At 36.9% G+C, this 23,607-nt stretch overlaps 6 protein-coding genes across 7 annotated transcripts in view; 2 read left to right on the forward strand and 4 right to left on the reverse strand.

Annotated features, from left to right (window-relative positions):
- The window catches only part of LOC124411482 (MAP7 domain-containing protein 1-like), a 77,171-nt gene extending 72,571 nt beyond the window's left edge, over positions 1–4,600 (reverse strand). The window contains exon 1 of one of the 2 annotated variants that reach the window (XM_046890605.1): positions 4,457–4,600. In XM_046890605.1, coding sequence (XP_046746561.1) covers positions 4,457–4,502 — 46 coding nt within the window. In that variant the 5' untranslated portion in view covers positions 4,503–4,600. The remainder of the gene's footprint in view (positions 1–4,456) is intronic. The other variant, XM_046890607.1, reaches the window with a different exon arrangement.
- A 912-nt stretch (positions 4,601–5,512) lies between these two features.
- On the forward strand, positions 5,513–8,994 carry LOC124411489 (acetyl-CoA acetyltransferase, cytosolic). The gene is made up of 8 exons (XM_046890619.1): positions 5,513–5,694; positions 6,566–6,687; positions 6,956–7,068; positions 7,301–7,500; positions 7,696–7,925; positions 8,047–8,235; positions 8,396–8,558; positions 8,690–8,994. Exons 1-8 carry the CDS (start codon positions 5,646–5,648, stop codon positions 8,806–8,808), a joined length of 1,185 nt encoding a protein of 394 aa, XP_046746575.1. The 5' UTR covers positions 5,513–5,645; the 3' UTR covers positions 8,809–8,994.
- A 124-nt stretch (positions 8,995–9,118) lies between these two features.
- Positions 9,119–13,747, reverse strand: LOC124411487 (U7 snRNA-associated Sm-like protein LSm10). The gene is made up of 3 exons (XM_046890617.1): positions 13,599–13,747; positions 13,396–13,513; positions 9,119–9,978 (listed from the first exon to the last, which is right to left on the reverse strand). The coding sequence occupies exons 1-3, from the start codon at positions 13,745–13,747 to the stop codon at positions 9,796–9,798; spliced, it is 450 nt and encodes a 149-aa protein (XP_046746573.1). The 3' UTR covers positions 9,119–9,795.
- Positions 10,119–12,998, reverse strand: LOC124411485 (5'-nucleotidase domain-containing protein 1). Its single transcript, XM_046890614.1, has 2 exons — positions 11,687–12,998; positions 10,119–11,343 (listed from the first exon to the last, which is right to left on the reverse strand). Exons 1-2 carry the CDS (start codon positions 12,695–12,697, stop codon positions 10,678–10,680), a joined length of 1,677 nt encoding a protein of 558 aa, XP_046746570.1. The 5' UTR covers positions 12,698–12,998; the 3' UTR covers positions 10,119–10,677.
- A 751-nt stretch (positions 13,748–14,498) lies between the features above and the next one.
- On the reverse strand, positions 14,499–17,570 carry LOC124411486 (Golgi pH regulator A). Its single transcript, XM_046890615.1, has 8 exons — positions 17,427–17,570; positions 16,694–16,857; positions 16,277–16,383; positions 15,773–16,183; positions 15,468–15,649; positions 15,098–15,283; positions 14,887–14,952; positions 14,499–14,726 (listed from the first exon to the last, which is right to left on the reverse strand). Exons 1-8 carry the CDS (start codon positions 17,466–17,468, stop codon positions 14,526–14,528), a joined length of 1,359 nt encoding a protein of 452 aa, XP_046746571.1. The 5' UTR covers positions 17,469–17,570; the 3' UTR covers positions 14,499–14,525.
- An 806-nt stretch (positions 17,571–18,376) lies between these two features.
- On the forward strand, positions 18,377–21,749 carry LOC124411488. The gene is given in 10 exon segments (XM_046890618.1): positions 18,377–18,518; positions 18,840–18,966; positions 19,116–19,260; positions 19,380–19,655; positions 19,805–19,979; positions 20,167–20,349; positions 20,552–20,750; positions 21,014–21,213; positions 21,286–21,519; positions 21,626–21,749. Coding segments are annotated over 10 exon segments (1,746 nt in total). The 5' UTR covers positions 18,377–18,400; the 3' UTR covers positions 21,715–21,749.
- Positions 21,750–23,607: the final 1,858 nt, after the last annotated feature.

The following is a 23,607-nucleotide window of genomic DNA, read 5'->3' on the forward strand; positions in this document are numbered from 1 at the left end:
ATATATATATATATATATATATATATATATATATATATATATATATATATATATATATATATATATATATATGCGTATATAAATATATGTATATTAGTCGATAAATTTGTCTGTTAAAACTTTGTTCCCAAGTAAGCATAAAGTTGAATTTAATTTAAAGAAGAAGAATAAGACAAAATGAGAGTGATAAATTGTCCGTAGCACCAAACCACGATCACCACAAGTGTGCAACACGGTAACACTTTATAAGGATAAATAATGATCTTTTTCTATTATCAGTAACTTGACCGATGAATGAACAGGTGATGAAATGTTTCCAATGGAAGTTATGAGTTCATACGAAAATTACGTATTATTATTCCGATGACATTCATTCTACGAAAGACTTCTTCTCTCATCTAATTCGATGAATGGAATCAACGAATGGGTAGAATATCACAAGTTTAAAGTTTGAACGATACTTCAAACACACACACAGATAAGACTTATGAGACACACTTATGAGAGGGTGTTCCCAACAACTCATTACTGAACCACCGCAATGACGATGATTAAATAAACAACATATCAAATTCCATTCGAATCCAAAATATAATTCAACTCCAATTACTGATTACAAAAGAGAACTATCGTCGCCTCGAGACTTGCAAAAAGCACGTGCGATGGTCACTTCTTCGAGCAGATCGTTAAAACAACTTTGCTTGGCTCTCTCTCCCCCCTCTCTCTCTTTCTCTTCTTTCTCTCACACGGTTCGTCGGAGCTAAAATGACCGGAACGTCAACGTGCTTGTGCCGTCTACGACAGACGTTCTTGGAGTGGTTGGCGCATAGCTGGTAAACCGAAGCAGCCAGTATCGTCGTCGTCTGGGTGCCTGGCTTGGATCACACCCCACCCCAGAGGAGGTGGCAATGCGATGTCGGCGAGGAAGGAAGGAAGGAAGGAAGGGAGAAAGGGAGGACGGGGTGCACAGACGTTTTAGAAGCGTCGCGACGTCCGACGTCTACGTCGACGTCGGGGATATAACGAGGATGGATGTACCGATGTACGTCGTCTGCTGTACTCTCTTTATCGGACGATCGAGGGTAGCGGATAAAATATTCGATTCGTCCAACGTTGAGAACACTTCTCGTCATCGACAAATGCGTTTCGTTTTTATGATTATAAAAACCATTTGCCAGAGCTTGAGCCAAAAAGGTTTTCGACGTCGCACATCGTTCGTTCCTTCGTTCGTTCATTCATTCATTTTCTTTTTCTCCTTCTCTTTCCGAACAATCTTTATTTTTACCAACGATGAGACGACCTCCCGGTATACATATAAAAGAAGAAACCGTCACGAATATCTTTGGACGCATAAATTTCAAGCTAGCTATACCCTATCACTTTTGTGTTTTTTGTAATCTTCACCGTTGCATTTGGAATAATAATAATAACAATAACGATATTATACTGTAACCAAAAGACAAAGAAGTGATCGGACTCATCGCAAACTAATTCATCCTGAGTTTAGACTGTCGAGAGAAAAACCTATTGCTTGAAAGCAAACATAGATAGAACAACAACAGTGTTAAAAGATGTTCAATTTATAGCAGCCAGACCACCCAGAATCGGAGCCACGTGCTTTGAAGAGACCGATGCAGAGCCTTTAAAACTCTTTGTGAGACTACGAAAGGCGTTTTTTTGTAAACGATACGATGAAACCACGGACATTTCTTACTTCTCGAGGGATTATTAGTTCGTTACTGCATGACCCGAGCTGTGTTTTATTTTTATAAAGAAGAAAATCGATTCGAACACAAAGTAGCGAAGGATAATTACTTCTTGAAGATACTATCGGAAGTGACCTCTCTAACCACTGTCGTTCGATTTAACTAACGTACCAACGCATCGACGAACGTTAAAAATGCGCATAATTTGACAAAGTAGCTTCGATCAATAATTATCTTTATAGAAGTCTGTTCGAAATTTTTTTTACGAGAAATTATAACCGAACGGTAAACATCAAGTTTAGAATCGTAACTTATTGCCACACTTGCGTAACAGGAACCCAAAGATTTTTTCAATTTTCGAAAAATAGTGGCAAAATTTTTTTTTATTTCTCGACTAACCAATAATAATTAAGAGAACGTATCAACTTTACAATATTCTTTCCAAGACTTAAATTTCAAGACTTTGTGTAGTGAATACACAATTGAAAATCCTATTTTAGCAAGCTAATAATTCTTTACTGCACAACCTTACAATCTTAGCAATGATCTAGATTCATATCCATAAAATGTTACAGATACAAAAATCTGATGTTAGAATTTGAGGATTCGAGCAAACCGATATATTTCACAGAGTGTAGTGCTAAGCGATGTGCTTTCTCATACCCTACGATAATCATATTTTAAACTGCAATTATACTAGCATAGATATGATGAAATACTGTGATTGAAAAATAAACTCAATTCACTTTCAAAATGCAAACAAATTCAAAGAAAGAGAATCGCGAAGGTTGAAGATATCTCAAGAAAATATCCTGACGGCTCAACTGTGCTATACAGCATTTGACCTGTCTTTTGATGTGAAATCGCATCGCTGTCAGTATCCATTAGCCGCTGCCTCTGATAGTTAAACACGGTCAAGGTAAGAGCAGTTGTCGTAGGGAATCGGGTCAAACTCTGCTTAGGATTTAGATCCGCAATCTCTAATTGCATAGAAAAATAATTTCCACCTTATCATCACAAAAATCTTTTGACGATCCAACTGTGAATAGAAAATAATAAAAAATTACTAAATCGAACCGACAAGTATACAACATTTTTCAGAAGCAAAATTAGCAGCTAGTATTTTTTTTTTTCATATGAATCACAACCTCTGCACTTATTTGGCAGGTTCGACCGAGTAAAACCTAAAAGAATCAGAATTCGAGCTAAAGCTGTGATGAAATTCTACGATAACTGGTCCTACTGTAAAAATATTTGGCTACGAGAGGTGACGCTGCATGGATTCAGACGTTTAAGCGATTATTAAATGCTTTCAACGCATTATTCAAGTTCTGTACTTCGAAGATAGTTCTAGTACGGTAGCAAAATCAATGAATTACACAAATCAATCGTACGTTGATTCGTGTGATGAGAAATTTTTGCCACTTTCATTTGCTGAGGAGCTTATTTAATGTTTTTCTATGGTCAATACAAAATTTACTTTCTTCGAACGCTGTTTCATAAAACATGTTAAACATTGATAATCACGCTAACAAGATGACCTTCTGAGTTGCAAAAATTGATCTTACACTGTTTAGATATAATTACCATTCCACTAATTTTGTCAAACGAGTTTATAAAATATCCTCCCCCTCCCCTATACTAACTAAGGTCGTCCGAAAATTCTTTTATTGTAACAAAAAAATTGGATACAGCTATTTTTTTACAGTTACACTGTTGTATGGTATACAAAATATCTAAAGGAAAAGTTTTCAGAAGAATTAGTGCTCTCGAATTATTCGTATAGATCGAATCAACGGGTACAACAAGGTAAGGTACGAAAGGTAAATAAAAATATTTGTCAACAAACCACTCTGTCACGGTTACTCAAGGTACGAATGAGAGTTAATTTTTTCTTAAATCGATACAGATCTCTTGAAAAACTGAGCTAATTGAAAAATTGATGCACGAATTGCACAGTCTATAACTGAAATAAACTTTTAGGGTGTGTCACACGCAATTGCAGCAAAGAAAACTGACTCGCTAGTCACCTCGCAGTCGCCTGGTACAGCGAAACTCGATGGATAACCGGACTTGCGAGTAAACTAGCGGTGAAACAATTACCAAGAGATACTATTCTAGTCAATCCGTCTATCAGGTGAGCATGAGTTGATTATCACAACGACGGATGACGGTAAGACTGTTGTCACATGACCACAATGACTAATAAGGATCATTAGCTCGCCGTTAAACTCAGTGTGCACTGAAAAACGCAAGACAAAACTGAAAGCATCGCTGCGCTTGGTGCAGCATTACCACTGACCACAGCACCGAACGCATGTGATTCCAGATTGAAAAACCCCGAGTAGTTAACAATACAATTCTCTAATCTGTCAAGAGAAGTCGAAGACAAATAGAGGTGAATTTCGGAGTGTCAGGAGTCGTCGACGGTCTGCCAATAACCCGGTTAGTCATCGACGACACGCTCCGGGTTCGCCGGAGAGTCTCGGACCACGGTAAACCTGAGGTCGATTAGGGAGCCGGGAAAAGTGCGATATTCGCCGGGTCATCGGCGAGGATTAACCACGATCATCGGGATTCGCGGTTCGGCTCCGCCGTGATCGTTCCCTGGTAGCAGGCACAGATCTTTTAATTGCGGCCGTTTGACTCGCGGACGGAACGCGCGAGGCGCTTACAACACGCCCGCCGCACTCTCGGCCCCGTCGCGGAACATCCCGACCTCGGTAATTATCTCTACGTTTAATAAATACCTCGTTTTTCTGCGAGCCCCGAAATCTCCTCCTTGTTGTCGGCCATCTTAGCACCAGTCACTGACCACAATGCACTATGGGTAAAAACAAACGCCAACTTCTCGCAGTGGCGGCCACTCACGGCGGCGGATCACAGACTGGATAGACTCCCGTCTGACCGTCGATCGCCGTACGAACCGCCTGTGGCGCCACCTGACGCATTATTACGGAACTGATAGATTCACGGAACGTGACGTCACCCAGGGCTGTGTCAATTTTTGGTGGGGCCCTTAGATAGCAGTGTAATCTTAAATCTGAAATATTCTAATTATGGGATCGGACTTAAATGAATGTATTTTTGAAACGTTATTACGTAGGTGAGGATTATAACCAAATGGATTTTTTTGGATTAAATCTAATTTCTTTTCATCAATATTATACGGTTCGTGTATACTTTAGATTCACGTAGTTTCTCGTTATTTCATCTGACTACAGGCTTGTCAAATTTTTTTATACACTTTTTTCTTCAATCTATTTTCAAACATCCCCTTACGTGGATTTTTAAGAATACGTGATTTGTTGTTTTGCAGATAAATTTTATAAAGAATTGACTTGAACCGCTGGTACAAGACTGCATCTGTTCCGTCCAGCCCGTAAGTTTGAAAGAAATCTTAAAATTTTTGAGCTGATTCGCTCATAAGAAATGCTCAGATATTATAATATACACTAGATTAGCGTATTACACACATAATCTATTCCGATTTTGCGTTTGCTATTTCAACTTTCGGAAAGGAGAGATTTGAATAAAGCTGTTGACTGGCTGATGTTTCAAGACTGACCAATCACATGAATTTTTCACTTCTTTTATTTTCAAAATGTGGCAAACAAAACACATCGGACCGCTTTCGCGGGCAACTGATAGCGACGCATGCGTGTAGAGCTTATATTATCATTATTATGTTCTTGTTATTATCATTATGATGAACTTGTGCCGCCGTTGGTCGCCTTGGCTGTCAGCTGCTATACCGGCTGTTAAATTCCAGACATTGGATTCCTGAATACTTTACCTCGAGCCACCACCCGCGTTGGTTGACTCTTGAACGAGAAGATCGTAGCAGTTCCAGTTCGCGAGTTTGAACCACGTTTTACGGTGGATACTGGCATCGCACGTTCGAATTACTTGGTTACACAATCGAACTGCAGATTCATCATGAGCGAACGGGAAGTTGTGATCGTCTCAGGAGCGAGAACGCCGATTGGTAATAATTTACAATTCACAATTAATCATCAATGGCTGGGTATGATTCAGTATTTGAATAAATTTCAATATCAATTTTCGGCTCTTTTTAACCATACACTGTCAAACGAAATTACTTCTTTTTGTATGCGTGAATTAAACATCTCGCGCTCACGCCGTGCGCACGCACTTACGAATTCCGTGTCACATTTTCTATATTTGACCTAATTTCGAATCCCGTTAATACGATTTCTAATTTTCAAAACGCGTTTCCAACTTCACGTCGCACCTTTACCGTTGACTGAAGTATATTCTGCACTCAACGCTTTCGCTTATCACTTAAACTCGGCTTATATCATGACATTTTCTACTTAATTTACAATTATAACGATGTGTATTCTGTCTAGTAGGAACTGATAGCAACTGGTCTATCATAGAAAAAAATAACACGACAGTGAGCACATTGTGCGATAAGTAGAAAATGACCACGTTTTTATTTGCAAATAAATTATTTCTCCTTCATTATACGATATAAAATATTGTTCAATTGCAGCGATAATGAATTTTGAAAAAATTCCACAATTTCGAGCTGCAAATTTTCAAAATCAGCAAGACTATACCATTTTTGTTTTCTCACATTTCGAACTCTCTCCAACTCCGATTATTTTGATACCTATTTTTTCATGAAGATGAAATACTGTAATTTATGAAAAAAAATTAAATAAATTGAACATCAGTATTTGAATATGTATGTCAAGCAATAGAGGTAGACTTGCTGAGTAAAAGCACTTGATTAATCAAAAACTCATCAACGTAGCATTAGATTATGTGAATGTACATATATGTTAATCATTTATTTCGTAAGTCTTATAAATGCGTTTATAAATTCAAAGGATCGTTTTGTGGATCTTTGTCTGCGTTGAAGGCATCCGATTTAGGAAGCATTGTAATCAAGGAGAGCTTGAAGAGAGCTAATTTAGAACCGAATGATGTTTCTGAAGTAATATTGGGACAGGTATGTATTATTATCGACTAATAAATTATAAAATACATTTAGTGATCAATAGCGCTATAAATTTCCGCATGAATAACAAATAGACTGTAATCAGCATTTTTTTTCATTACGTGTTACTTTTAAGACCAAGATTTAATGTTATAAAATGCATCAGAGGCGGTTTATGAAAAACATGAAATTTTAATCAATGTTTAGAATTATTCGAAACACCCTTGAATTTCAGCTAATATTTATTTATTTACTCATGTATACACTTTTTTTTCTGCAGGCGTTAACAGCGGCACAGGGTCAGAATCCAGCGAGACAAGCAGCAATGAAGGCAGGCCTGCCTATATCAGTGCCTGCATATCTAGTCAATATGCTGTGCGGCTCTGGGCTTAAGTGAGTTCAGTTGACCCAAAGTTCATTTCAGTTACAACAAAAGTGTTTGAATATGAATGTGACAAATAGATAAATTGTCAAGGATTAAAATAGAATCTGTAACGCTGTTCTCCTTTGAACGGCAACTAGAAATTTTTCTCCTCAAAGAAGTTAGCTAAAAATAGCAAAAAAGGTTTTATTGGATACTTCAAAACTGTACGATTTTTTCATTTCCATCTTTTTCCCTCCTCAGAGCTGTGGCAAATGCATACCTCTCCATCAAAGCTGGTGAAAATGAAGTTGTAATAGCAGGAGGACAAGAATCCATGAGTCAAGCTCCACACGCGATTCACTTAAGGAATGGTGTGAAAATGGGTGACACGGGAATGGTGGATACTATGATACGTGACGGGCTGACAGATGCGTTCAGCAACATTCATATGGGAATCACAGGTGCTTTGAGAGAAATAAAAAAGGTTACTCAAGAGTTGGGAGGAATTTTTCTGCTTTGCACTTGATTACCAGATAGTATTCTCTGATGTGCTTGATTATAAAATGTAAACATACGTGTATGTACACATCACATGTATATGTGAAAATACTTGGTAATCCAAACACTATGTAACGAATTGTTTATCTTTCCACCAGCTGAGAATATAGCAAAAAAGTTTGGTATCAGTAGAGAGGAACAGGATGAGTATGCAGCTAAATCACAGCAGAAAACTGAGGCTGCAGTGGCAGCTGGTCATTTCGATGACGAAATTGTGTCCGTTACAATACCGACCAGAAAAGAGCCAGTTGTTGTTTCTAAAGACGAATTTCCCAAAGCTGGAACTACTGCAAAGGGTCTTGGAAAGTTGAATCCAGTTTTCATCAAGGTATAAAAACACTCAAACGACGATCGTGAATCATAGATAGAATTGCTCATTTAATACCCAAAGTCCATTTCCTTTTTTCAACTACAACTTCGTTCATTGACGAACCTTTTATGCTTTCCAGAACGAGGGTACGGTGACGCCTGGAAATGCTTCTGGAATAAACGATGGCGCAGCAGCGGTAGTTTTGATGTCAGCAGAAGCAGCTGTAAACAAAGGAGTCCAGGCACTAGCCAGAATTGTAGCAATTGCCCAAACTGGAGTAGAGCCAAACCTGATGGGAACTGGGCCTATTTCGGCTATTGAGTTGGTTGTGTGTATTCCATATTCGCTTTCTGAGATCATTGAAGAGTATTGTCAATTGTTTTTTTTTTTTTTTTTTTTTTTTTTTTTACAAATGTTTCTCAAAGTTTATTGACCAGAAGAGGTCAAAATATGACCAAGTAAGTGATGGAGTTTTGTATTTTTAACAGTTACAAAAAGCCAAGTGGACCAAAGATGAAGTAGATTTGTATGAACTGAACGAGGCCTTTGCTGTTCAGTCCATCGCCTGTCTCAGGGAACTTGAACTAAACAGGGTAAAAGTAAATGTAAATGGGGGAGCTATCGCACTTGGCCACCCGATCGGCGCTTCAGGTATGCAAATATTGTATGATTATGTAATTTTACATACCCTAATGTGGTGCTTTACTTTGAAAACATTATTGTACCTTCTTAGTTTTGTAAAAGCATAAAAGTCTTTGACTCATCTGTATGAATTGTTGCAGGAGCAAGAATTCTAGTTACTCTGCTATACTCGCTGGCACGCGTTGGTGGAAAAAAGGGGGTTGCCTCTTTATGCATAGGTGGTGGAATGGGTATTGCGATTGCTGTAGAGCGATTATAACTTTCAATAACATTAGAATTACTGATATTCTGAGTCGGATATATCACAGTACTACTGTCACTGTGAAAAGTCAGTACCTTAACTAGAAAGTTAGAAATAACTATCTTAATTATGGAATATACGTATAAAAAAATTCAATCAATTATTATAAATTAGATGAAATTACAATATTTTTTATTCGTGGACATAATTTCATGGTATGATTATATTTCGAAAAAGTAGCAATTTGTGATATATTGGAAATTGTATACTTTTAGACCGCAAAGCCTTTTTTACACGTTGTTGACTATTGCATGAGTATTTTTTACTCACATTTTTATAGCGTCAAACGCATATAATAATATGTAGCCGAGCATATTATTCGTATATTTCATCGCGCTACGAATTTTCGGGTATAAAAGGGAAAGTTACTAAAAATGTTAGATATTCTAATATTTTCTTTATAAATCGTCGAAAACGACAAGATAATTAATTTCACTATATTTTGAAAGTTTTATTTCCCTCCGTGTTAAGTTTACCCTTGTCATGGTACAAACTAATGACAAATATTTCTGTTTCAGTATTTAATGCACTTTTTTATGAAATTATTCGAGATTTTTTTACTCTTAAATATAAAATATATATATTCATATCTAAGAATTATATTGTATTATATTCATACCATACTGAAAGTTGTATTTAGATGCTAGAATATTTGACATGTTTTCAATATGTTGTACAAATAATGCATATTTTCGTAACATCCAAGACAAAGTAGCAAAAGAGAAATTTATTTATCAGTTAATAAATTTATGTATCGAATGTATTTGCTAAGCATTTATCGTAAGACCATCAAAGCTATATTTCATGTGTTGCTCATAAAATTTCTAAACCATTACCAAGCTGTATATCTCACATGTAATCTCGACCAGCAAAAGTAAAAATAACTATCACTGTTATTATTGGTAGTCCTCAGAAATTGATCGATTGATGTCGGGTTTGCGGCATTTAATTTTGTCCAGATTCTTCTGGTACACCATCGTTTTGCAAAATTTCTTGCGCAGCCAATAGATCCTCCTGTTGTTTCTGCTGTGCTCGCTTGATTTTCCATGTTCGTTTGGTGCTTTTCACTTCTGTCGGTCTTGTCCGCAGCTTTTTTAACTGCTCTTGAATGGCAGGAATTATCCGTATCTTGAAAATTAATTTCAAATAACTTTTCAAAATTATCTGTTTAATAAGAATTTGCAGACTATATGCTAATCTCAATGTTTTCATGCTACATTTCGTTATATTGTATGGAGCAAGGATCAGGAAAGGGCTCTGCATAGATATTTAAAACGAAAATATAATTTTTTATTGTTTCGATCAACGATGTATCAAAGGCAAATACTCGCCACTATATATATAGATATATTATTTATGTACAACCGTTGCATTACACAACCACGATCCTCAACTTACCTAAACTGACTTATTATTATGCATTCATTTCTATATGTAAGTATGTAAACTCTATTTGTCATATAATTTTATATGTAAGCTATTGTTAAAATTAATCGCAGTGCTTCTTCATAATTATTATCATCATAATTATTCTTAAAATTATTATTGTTTGTATTATTATCAAAGAAAAATTTCAGTTAATCCAAATTCATTGAGCATCAGTTGTCGCAGTTTTAAAATCGTAATTCTTCAGTGCTGGTCATCAGTATGGCAGTGACATGTTTTTTTAACCAGTAATAATTGTTTACGGAGCATATTTTGGTATAAATTTGAATATTTTCTATTATTTGTGTAAATTAAGTAAAAGCTTTAAAAAGAAGAAAAAAAAACATAATGTCCGTAAAAATTTAGCTTGACACAGATTCCCCATAATAATGTACAGGCTCATCAAAGTGCAACGATGCTCTTTGGTTTTCCAGGATAAAACCCGCTTAGTTTTCTGTCCGCTTCAAGACCAAAGCTCTTCATTGGAGTGTCTAGAGAATTTTTGGCGATGAATTCTACCGATGGTACACATATCTTAGAGTAATTATTTATCACATGACTCCAGAGTGAAGGTGAAACCTTGTTCTTGCCCTCTATGTGAAAGTACGAACCCCAAACTTTAGAGTTTAAAATCTGTTCGTCAGAGTGAGACAAACTGTGATCCTGCATCCCCTCGGCAAGCTGCTCCTCAACAACTGCAACCGTATCGCAAAAGGCGTGGCATTTCGGAGTGTAGATATCCTGTATAAGGTTATCGCCGACGTAGAGACAGGAAGGTGAAGTCTTTCCTGTCTGGCTGACGAAAAATTCTTTCAAATCCTTCCAGTTTCCCTGACTGTATACACCCCCCCTTTTCAATTCGGACGCAGTCGCAATTTCGCCTTCCGAGTAGCCATCCAGCTTGAGGAACGGACGAGAACCAGTGAAAAAACCTGGTTTCTTAGCGTAACAGACTACGATGTCGAATAAGGAATTCCAGTCCTTTCCCAGAGCATAGGAGGCCGTGAAGTTGGCAAAGTCAGCATTCGAGCCAGTTATAAGATACGTCACTCTGGTCTGCTTGAGCTCCTAAAAGGAAAATATGTTCAATAATAAAGTGGGACAAATGCAGTGTGCCAAGACACTTTATACATGATAAGATAAGTTTTTTTTAAATAATATCGGATCCCTATATGCCTGAACTAATTTATTCAATAAAAATTTCAAACTACCATGTTAAGAAAGTGAATCATAATTTGGTATTTCAATGAATCACCCACGTACGTATGCTTTCCAATATGAATCATTCTAAAACATGGTAAGGAATGGCCGGAAGCTTTCTAATCTAGATTAATATCTTAACAAAAACATGTTGTTCATCAAGTTATTAGTCACATCCTGTGGTAGTTATTAGATAAAATTGAAGGCAAACCTTGAGCCATGAAATCAGTTTCTGACTGGACCTGTGAAGATATTTATCCGGGTTTCCCTTCAGGGAAGGAAAATATTTTCCATCATCCTTGGAAAAATTTTCTCGGTCAAACATGTCGATCAATCCATCGAGGACGTCGGGCCACACGGTATATTGGCTGGGAGGACTATTTCCACCGTTATTTTCATCTATCGTGTCGATGATCTTGGCGAATGCAAGGGATGCCGGCATGTCAAAGTAGTCCAAAAGCGTCCGCATTTGTTCCGACAGCGGACCATTCCAAGTGACAAGGAGGTCGGAGGTAAAAGCGTCGGTGACGTTCCACCGTCGATCGGGATAGATGGTGTCTAGCTCTTCCTCGGAGAGTATCTTTGTCCCGTGACTGGCGCGTAGAATGGTTCCAGTGGGTGAAAATCGGAGCACGTTTCCCCTAGCAAAGTCAAGGACCAGGCCCTTCTGCATGAAGTCGTAATCTTGGAGAGCGAGCGGTTTGTACAGATACTTTGGATCGTAGCCACGTTTTTCAACGAGAAATTTTGACAAGCACTCGTACTCAAGGTTAACCATATTGGTGACATTGTAGCGAAGAAGGGTGTTATCTAGGTCGAAGCCGACGCAATCGTAGTCGGAAAACCTGAAGACTCCCATGGTTTTTGACACTTTTGATGAATAAAGTCTCTTTGCATTTACGTTGGCGATCGGAGCGAGACAAGCCGCATTTATAATCGTTTTTCTTGTTGTTGTTGTTGCTGTCGGTGCAGTTGTTATTAGCGTTGACAAACGAGGGAATAGAGTTCGATCCGGAACGGCGAGGGCTGAACTACGAGGCGTGGCTGGACGGAAAGTTATCGACGAAAGCGGCGGCAATGAGTTTCCCCCTCTCCAGCTGCTCCATGGATTTGACAGCTGACTGTATCGTCTGCTACACGGATTAACAAATACGCGGTTAACCTCGAATATTCGGTTGAACTCGCTCGCGATTGAGAGGCAGTTTTTCGCACTCGATGTCATTGCCGCACAATGGTTTAGACGAAGGAATATTCAACCTCCGCAAAACTCAACTGCTGCGAATAAAATGATCGGTGGATTGCGCGAAACATAAAGTGGCCCAAGGCTGCATACATCAGAGTGCGAAAACTTGAGAACGCGGGGTTATTAATAGGTGGTTTTTGCAGGGTCGCGGTATCGCCGAGCTGTCAACGCATTTCGCACCTTTGGACAGCTGACAAGATCTTTCGTTTTGTTTTCCTTTTCTCGAGTCGATAACACTCGCTTGTGTGCACGTATTCGTACACAAATGCATATAAACACACCTAACACTGGCCTTTACACATGTCAGTGACATCCAATGTCACCGACGAGCTCTGGCTTCTGTGTAACAACAGTGTAAATAAGTCCAAATTGTCACATATTAACCATAAACAATACAACTCGAGATACGATACGGCGTCGACGCAGCGTTGATCGATCGCAGCCCTGCGCGGGAAATTCAAAAATACAGACCACATCGATCCTCTATAATCGTAATTGTGGTTAATACTGAAGTTTGAATCAGGAGATATTGCCAAACATGCGCATTGAAAAAATCCTATTAATAATAACAACTTTTAAAACTATCAAACGCTACACGTAAAGTGTATCCGATTACTTCCGTTGCAGTTAAAAAAAACTGTATGTAGATGGTCTTCGGGTATTTGCACTAAACTCACCTGCGGCGGGATATGGACGTAGCGTATATTGCGAGCGTGCACGAAGAAGATATCGTAGTTGAAAGAGTCGCCCCTCGGATCAACGAAGGTGCATTCTTTCATCACGATGTTCATGTAGCTGCAACATTATAAATCAAAAATGAGGTGACACTTGTTGCTTTCAATGCTCTTGTTATTCAGTTTGATATTCGTTACACACTAACCCATCGACTTGATCAACAAGCCCGGTGATACAGGCTTCATTTCGAAAATCTACGGTCGTTCTCTGTCCCTCGACAGCCTTCAGCAGGATCGCTAAATTATTGTGAAAATAATATCGCTCTTGTTGCGAAATACGCTTGTTAGCAGCCATGACGGCAGCCGACAACAAAATGGCTGCACTGGAATATAATGGCTGCTGCTTTACGACCATAGACTTTATGCCACAGAGATTTATAGAGATTACAACAGCGTGATTCTATCACTACGGCGCGAAATTTGAAACGGACAGCTTCGAACTTCAAAATTAGGATGATTTCTTAGATAAAAGATGGCCATAATGTAACTAATGTTACCACAAATTACATTTCTAATACTTGGAATAACTGTATTACATGTATTAGATATGTAGGAAATAATAATTGTGAAATATATATTTGTTTACAAAAGAATTAGAAAAACAATCCTTTTTTTTTTGAAAGTGTTTACAATTCCTTGTACATACATGGAGAATTTACCCGCGGTAAACGTTATGTACAATATGTATCTTCAGTCAATGCGTACAATGTGTACAACAGTTAAATGTAATAATGAAAAGTTGGGACAAACGTTGACTGATTGGCACTCTTCATGGTCCATGACAAAACTGCAATTACAACTTAGGAAGAAAAAATCCAGACTTCGTAAATAACATCTGTACTTTCTTCGAAATCAAGACTCAAAAAATTTGAGAAACCAATTTGGAATTGAAATGCTGGATGATTCAGTCTTTTACCCTGCAAGAAACAAAAATATATATTAAAGCTCTAACTCATTACGGGAAATTGTGCTTCTCACAATTCCGAGTGTAACTCCTACTGCATTACATTCAACATATGTAATCGTTGGCGTGAGGATCAATAGGATATGTTAAAAAATAATTTATTTATGCTTCAAGCACGCTCCGTGGGAGCCTGCTTATGAGCCAGATATAAAAATACAATAGAAGATAGCGCCGACACAAGGAATATCACATCGAACCATCTGTGATAAAAGTTAAACTGCAGATCACCAAGAACTTGCGTTATAATCACACGATATTCGGCAGGCATGTTCATTCGCATGAGAAGTACAGATGAGACGAAATACATCCCCTGAAAGGCATACACACAAAGATTATTAAATACAAATTTAATACTATTGGTTTATAGCCGAAGTATTTCTCCTTTCATCTCATATTCCCTTTGTGCTTTTAAGATGATTAATTTTCAGCTGATTAAACGTTCAGGCTCTTTTTGCTCGACTAAAACTCACCATTATTTGAGCTAATATGAGAACGATTATGTTTGATGATTTGCTGCTTGATATCGCGTAGAAAAACTGAAAAATATAAACAAATTACTAAATGGATAGGTCTGAATAGCCATGAAGTCTTCTTCTGAAATTTTAGTTTTGTTCTCTCATCTTATTTACTATTATGAAAAGTATAATTCATTTCGAATTTAACATGTGAATGCTTAGATACCTTTGTAAGCGTCAGTAGAAGCCCTCTGATGGACGTTACGACTATGCACCCGACAAGATAGAAGGAAATGTGCTGAGACCAGAAAGTCACGTCAATGTCAAATCCGATCCAGTGTACAGCAATTTCCATTCCTCGTGTAACGGGATCTTTTTTGCCTACTCGGTCGAAGACAATATTAATTGTAGACTGAAAAGAACGTTTCTCACGTTAGTTAAGAAAAAGGAAGCCAACTGATGTTCAGCGATTTAAAAATACAAGAATTTTCAAAATATTATCACATATTTTGAATCAAAACTTGGGGAGTAGCTGAACTTTGAATGAACTAAGCAAAAAGTATTTCTAGTTATCCTCTATCTCGATTTATCCTTACAATGAAAATCTTCCAGCTGCAGTATAGGGAAAAAAAGTAACCGAGAAAATTGAAGTACTTCCCCTGCCACGTCGCAGCCCATTCGAGTCGTTCTCTAGCGTTTTGGATGTCGTGCGCTTCTAGAAATAATTGTCGAGACAACTCTTCTAACGCCGCAACTTCTTGCTGAAGTTGTTTTATATCTGAAAGTAAATTCATCGCCTGATAAATGTGGATAATTCAACTTTAAAAGCCTCGAATCTAGGATACTAATCAATTTCAACATCTTTAATGGACGAAAAAACCGTGAGTGTAGTGATACGCACTTTCCTGACTTCCTTTACTTCCTCCCAAGGGAGCCAGCATTCCCCAGAGACGGGATCTAGCCTCAGGCTGACCAGCGACTTCCCCTTTTTTCGCAAGAGCAATTCTTTTTTTCTTAGCCACTATCATGTCCATCGTCTGAAGCAGCCTCCTCTCTACCGATTGTACATCTGTGTAGGAAACAGGCCGCATAAAATAAGCCATCGATGAATACGGGTAGTTGACTGCTCCAAACCCTGACAAAAGTGCCATCACCGTCACGCCAATAACTCCAATCCGACTGACACCTTGTTCTATGGACAGCAGACCCTTTTTGGGACTAAGGATAGGAAAGGGATCTCCGACTTTCCAAAACAGGTACAAGTAAAAGAGATACACCAGTACCGTTAGTGGCCTGATCAAATTCAGCCTGACTGAAATGTGAAAATGTTTTTAACAAAAAATGTTTTTGGAAGATAGCCGTCATTTCAACTGATTGTTAGCATTAGTCTCAATTCTCTCCTTACCGAATCTGATGTTGCTTATAATGAAGTAGGCTATGTAAAACGGTATCAACACTATCACCATGAACAAAAGCATGTACAGGCCGGCGTTCCAATGGAAATACCTTGAGCTGGAAAAGGAATGCAAAATACATACGTTAGATTATAAATTAGAGTACAGTGTATTGTGCGTTATAAGAGATGAACACAAAAGTGTTAATCGATTTCTTGAACTTTATATAGCCTTTATAATTTTATACTGTAATTTCATAAGCTGATGAGATATGTAACAGGTTATAGAAGAAAAAAAAATACATTGAGTGTTGATGAAACATGATAACTGAAAGTTTCTTTGCTAGAAGGATGCTTTGAAACTGTGTCCCATTTTTTCCAAATGTTTAAACTACTTAGATATAAGATTCTTTTACACTGTCCACATACCTGGAATCCAGCACATCGACAATCTCAAATATGATAAGTTCAAACATTGTACAAGATAAAGAAAATGTCGTGGAAAAAATCAGCTGCACCAATCTGTGGTGGACTTCGTAGTCCCGAAATAATTTCTTCACAAAGAATACCCATCCTCCTAGGAAGAAGAGTACCTGAAACCAAAAATGATAGACTTATTAAAATTTTATTTACATAGTTTTCGAAATAATATAAGTTTGAAAAATAAATTACATTCTCAATATCATGCAAAAGCCTTTTTTCTTTCTTCTTACGTCATTTTCACTTTTACATTCAGAATACCGAGCACGTCAACCATTGAATCAGAAAATTCTTAAATACCTAAGCAGTTAAAGCCGATATTATTCGAAATAGACAAAAATCGACAACAAGAGTAACTGTTGAAAAGCATTGTGAAATTCTACATTCAATTATAGAACGAATTAATTATTTCGAATAATTTAAGATGAGAGGATCTACAAGGAAACCAGCTGTTGATTTCATTTTCTACGATAACCTTGTCAACATTGATCAAATGCGACAGCTAAAACTACCCACTTCCTGTTTACAAGAAAAATCGCTTACGAAAATTTAATGCCTTACACAAGTAGGCTTCAATAATCACAACGTAACTCTTTAATTGCGTGCGTACGTGAAAATTTTTAGGTTAGGTTAAGTGACACCAATGTGAAAAGGTAGACGCTGATCGATGTTGACAACGTACCTGCGTTCCAAGGATCACACACGTGTCCTCTAAAAAGCCCATCCTGGGCCGAAACAGTTTTTAATCGAATTGTCACAACTACGAGTTCATTATTCCAATTGTGACAGGTACACAACACCTACAACAATATACTTATGTCCGCTGAACAAGACGCACCGGGTGTTCGATACATCGATTGCATGCATACACGTCGGTCCAATTCCAACCTTCAATGTTCAGACCAAGTGAATTTATCAAAGGTTTTGCGATAATTCTTAGACGCCTTGTCTTCGCATATTCTATTATTCTATCGCCCAATTTCCTGTGTCGTAACATAGCAGAGAACTTCGAAAAGTTTTTAAAGAAATACGCTTGTAAATTCCTCAAAACACGTATATCCGTTATAAGACTTATAAGCAAGATCGGCAAAATATATAATTAATGAATGAATTGCCTCGGCGTGTTTAAATTTTTTACAAACGTACTAATAAAAGCTTCGAAAAATTTATTTTCCCAGCTTTTAGCTCGATAGTGAAGATCGCAAATCATTAGGGCTAGATTCTAGACATGTCGGAGCTGAAAGTAGCGTAAAGAGGTCCAGAATCACAAAATTGGTCGGTATAAAAAACTTCACTTTTATACCGAAGTCTCCAATTGTCTTAAAAATTATCGTTAATCTTTTTGACTTGATAATTCATAATCAGTTTCGAGAAGAAAAAATTTTTGGCATTGATTGTCCTTTTTCCGTTTTTTGGAAGACTTCTGGCATCAGCATTATTTAGGAGAAAAGGCGGATTAATTCGAATTCAAATAATAAAATCGACCGTGTTCGAGATCTCGATTGCTTGTCCGAATATAGTCACGAATCGAGTTTCAAACCCAGATCCAAATTTCGAATCTCAAACGACGAACGATACCGGTTGAGAAGTAGTTGTTTGCAGTTACATCGTGTAGATACTTGTGACAATTTTGATTTAAATCAAGTAAAAGTAAATATGGCCAGTGGAATTACTGGAGGCTCGAGCGGAGCGTCGTCCATAACTCCAGAGTTTGTAAGAACTCTGGAAACTAATTTGCACCAGAATATAGCCCGTCTCGAAAATACAATTGAACGTAAGTCGATTGATTGGTGATTCAACATATTTTCCGCAGTTTGAAATTTACGCGTGACGTCACAATGTGCCTTGACATTGACAACATTATGACGTCACGCGGAATTCGACTTTCTATATCTTTGTTAATAAACATTGAATTGAAAAAAGAAAAAATATACGTTAATTATTTTTCGACATTCTATCTGACGATACTAATGAAATTTTATCAAAGATAATGCATTTCCTCGTTATATAGTATTTGCGTTACATTTGTAGTGATTATAATAATACTTAGCTCAATCGTTATTATTCTTTCAAAAATGCATCGTTTATTGGACAGAGTACAAGACTAGCAATGCAACTTTAAAACAAGAATTGGAGAGCAAGGCCACCAAATTGAAGACTATGGTGAAAGAAATACATGGTCGGAAAAAAAGAGTTGAAGAACTGAAAAACACCCAGAAAGAGTAAATTTTTACTTCAACTACAAATGCAGTGCTCCGTTTACATCTGCTGCTTGTCTTAAAAGAAAAATATTACTGCACCAATTTTACTATCTATACTTACGAATAAATACATAAATAGCTCAACAGCCCCTTAAATTTTTTTTTAACAGCCTGGACCAGTCCAACACAGAATTAACTCTCTACGCATCAAAGTTGAAGGCAGATTTGGAGGCGTATGAGAAAGAGAACATCAGACTTCGTAACGAGCACCAGGAAGTCCTCGACAAAGCCGATGCTAAGTGGGAAATGTACAAGGTAAAATAAATATGAATTTACTACTTTGGGAATCTCATTTCTCTGCCAATTTTCTAAAAATAATTCCATTCGGATAATTTTGTAACAAAATATTTAAGATGAACCGTTTATCTGTCCAGGCAAAGTACGAAGAGCGGCCAATGGTCAAATTGATGAGGCAGGAAGAAGGCAATTTAAAAAAATCCAAGATTGAGCTGATGGTCAAGCAGAATAAGCTAATGGAACTGAAAAAAATTATTGCAACACGCGAATCAATTCACATAAAACAGAGGAATTGCCTTGTAATAGAATGTGCGAACATATATAAGGAAGCTGAATCCGAAACAGTGAAAATGCGTGCTGCATTGAGCGCTCAAACCGAGCTGCAGGAAAAAATAAAGCAGCAGGCAACAATGGTAAGCAGCTCCTTATTTCATCATCTTGTATAGTTATTTAAGACATTTAAGAAAAGTCTGGAAAACTTTAAAAGAAGTTATTGATAACAATCGTTTACTCCATCAAATTATCAGTGTATCATTTCACTGTTTAATCATTTCTTTTACAGATAAAAGAGTTTGAGGATGAACAAAAGGAGAAGTCAAGAATGTCGCAAGAACAATTAGCAGGTGGCAAAATTGCAAAAAGAGATTTTAATTACACTATGTCACAATTCGAGCGTATTAAAATCCCTCCCAAAAGTGTTCCACCAACTTTTCCTGACTGGTGGAACGATAAATCAGGTAAATGTATTGAATCGTCTCGTAACAACATTTTGTGGTAACATTTTATCGGGCAGTATTAAAATATGAAAGCCCCAATAGAGGAGTTGAACCTTTTTAATACGACTGTCTTGTGCTACAATTTGTGGCAACTTCAACAATGTTCTTCATGATCTTCCATATTTTAACCTTTTATCCTCCTTTATAGACAGCATTTCCATTACCAGCTCAATGATCGATGCGCTAACTGAGCCAGCTGCACAGCTGCAACTAGCCGATGTAACGAATACTGAAGTACCTGAAGCTAGACAGTCACCTAATCCTCAACAGAGTAATAGTCAAAATACAGATGCTCCTTGCTTTGCAGAATCGAATGAACAAATAATCTCTGGTACGCATAAATAATCTAAGTAATAATTAATACTTTGTATTTAGTTGTGTTTCGGTGATATGCCCTGAAGAGAACTTGTATAAATATAAACATCCTTATGTCTTGCAGGATATCCTTATGAAATTGAAACACTCTGTTCAAATTTTGAAAGTTTCAATCAATGTTATTCTTTTTTTTTATGCATAATTGCACTCGATTGCAGATGTTGAAAAGGGTCAAGCTGCGGCGGTTGACCCGGATGTAATCAACCCCTCAAGAAAAGCTTCCAAAGATACGGTCCATAGGAGAATATGTGAGGGGTCAGAGATACTAAACGAGGGAAATATTCAACCAAGTCAGATTAGAGGACAAAATTTTAACGACGAAAAGACAGAGGAAGAAGGAAATGGTGTGGGGCAATGGTGAATAAACCTTATATACATTCTTCACGTTTAGCGACTGATAAATTGTTGAGGGCCATTTAAATTTCTGTAACATAAGCATTCCTTGTGTAAATTTTTGCAAGTATTGTTCATCGCATGGCAAAACAATCATTAACACAAACCTACTGTACATAGAATTTTTTCGGAAAGTTTTTAAACATTTATTTTCTTGAATATGGAATATATTTTTTTCGTTATACTCATTTCACGTACAGCAATAACAATCAGAAAATTCTGACTAGGGTCAACTTGGATTCCCTCGATTATTGTACACACGAAGAACCTGAGCCGAAGCGGCCAAAGATAACCAGCATTTCATCTGTCAAGTTTAACATCCCCCCGAAGATGACGGAGTATTCAAAGTGTAAGCAACAGCCTCCACCATCGCCAACCTTGTCTCATATGGATTCGATATCCGAATGTAGCTGGAGGCCGAAGCAATGTGAGTCTAACATATTCTAACTAGCAAAAGAAAAATCTCTAATTTCTTATGAGATTCATCAAGTTAAATTAGTTTAATCTATTTAATGTAGTTTAACCATAGCTTTGTTACATTTTCTAGATGATTCAATTCTCAACTGTGATCAGGCATCGCAGCAATCTGCGGATACAATGGAGCGATTTCGTTTAATGCTGTCACCGCAACCGAGTCTAAACGAGAGTGAAGACCAGCACTCAGAAAGGGGAAATTCACAACAGACCCCTCAACTATCTAGATCTGCATTTCTCATAGGCGAAATCCGTGCAGGTATTTATGTATCAATTATGTTATTCGCATATTCGGTTACAGGACATATGCAGTAGTTAGAATATTCTAAATAGTGAAGACTGATTCCTTTCTATTTTTCAATCAGCACCTTCGCCTTTTATCGACATAAGCAACAAGGAGACAGCGTCAACACCTCGTGGAAATAAGAGCAAATTTTCTCTCAATATGTTTTAAAGGTAAACAATAACCATTAGAGTTCAGCATATCAAGATGTAATGACCTCAGATGGACATTGTATATGTAAACAATTAATCAATGTCTTACATATTCTTCGACTCCCTAATTTTTTCACTAATTTAATCGCAATGATATTTTATTTGAGCCAGTTACCTATTGGGTATCATACTTTAATACTAGTTTATAATGGTACTGTTTGTTACCATGTTGTAATAGTGTCATTACAATTGTTGATCGACAGTATATAGTTGAATTATTGAGAGGTCGATTATTCTTTGTAACAATGACTGATACTACTTTGAAGTAATTCAAAGTATAATACGCCTAACTTACTACTACTAAATCCACCGTGTGTTCTATTCTTTATTATTTATAGAAGTTCCATCCATTAAAGTTTAGAAATTAATCAACAGAAATTACAAATATGCAATAAGCACTTGTAATTTACTACTAAATCTAAATACCTCGAGTTAAATTTAGATGAAAAATGATATCATTGTCTTTTACCAGATGTTATGTCTAGAAATTTCACATGTGAATTCAGTGACAATAAATTACTACATTTATAATTAATAATACAGTGGATTTCTCGTTCTAGTTTATGAATCCTTCGACTATACTCCAGGTACAAATTGTAGCACTATACGTCAGCGCACGTATAACTTACACGGACGATTATGTTGTTAGACGAAGAGACAAGCATCATATGTGTATCATACCCACCCATACTACTACTAATTAATTATGTAGACTGTTGTATATCCTGATTAGTCTAGTGTAAATGAAATACACGCCGCGACCTTTACCGCACATATTCTAGACTTGCACTAGGCCGGCTAGGCTGGCCGCTTTCTTTTATAATTTAGAGAGGAGCGTGTGAATTCGTACATCGCTCACGGTGGCTGCGAAATGTTCTTACGATACACGTTAATTGTTATAAACTTTTTCATTTTTTTTTTTTTTTTTTTTTTTTTATAACAATTTGTTTTACAAATATTCTCTTACTCAAACTTTTACCGACTGTAATATCCGATTTTTATTTAATTATATTTATACAATAGATTTGGTGGTACTTGATTTATTAAGACGACCGCTTGGGAATACAATTTATAACAAATTCAAGATAAGTGCAATACTAAATCACGAACTCTATAATGATTATTAATATTTTCATTGCCATGATAATATGCATTAAAAGTACAGGGGGAAAAAGGAATTCCAGCTTACTTCTTTAGAAAAATTACGTGTCACTTACAATATCGATTACAAAAGTAAACATAGATTTAAATGTTTTTTACGATTACTAAATTCTTTCGCGCATTATTTTTAATATTACAAGTGCTATCATTCAAGATATGTCGAGAGACGATTCTTTATCACTGATATCAATGCTGGAATTTGCGATTCTAATAATATACATATATTAATTTTCTCCTTGTACTATTCGATCAAGCCATGTGATTATATAGAAACGAGAACAACAATTACGATAGTCTCTGTACTCTTGAGATTACAACGTGTATATAGATATGTATAACGCCACTGTACGGTAACATGCATATTTTCATTCTATCAACCGTTATGCGATCTGGATCGGTCTTTTTTCTGCGCATTTTCGTTTTCCGTTCTCGCGTTCAGACTTTTAACTCACATATAACTGCAATTTTTTTTATCTACATTCTTCGGCATCCTCCCCCTTAGAAGAAAATATATACGTAAACTCAATCGAGCAAATTAATTACTCCGAGATCCTTAGGTCAACGACAGTAAAACATTAACTGACTATTACACTTGACGTTGTTGATTAGTTATTCGCAGTGTTGTAGTTAATTATTTAAAAGAGTTTGGATCTTTTTAATCATCAATTATAATTCGTAGTACAACCCCAGT

The sequence above is a fragment of the Diprion similis genome, chromosome 10, assembly GCF_021155765.1.
Source record: "Diprion similis isolate iyDipSimi1 chromosome 10, iyDipSimi1.1, whole genome shotgun sequence".
NCBI classification, from domain to species: Eukaryota; Metazoa; Arthropoda; class Insecta; order Hymenoptera; family Diprionidae; genus Diprion; species Diprion similis.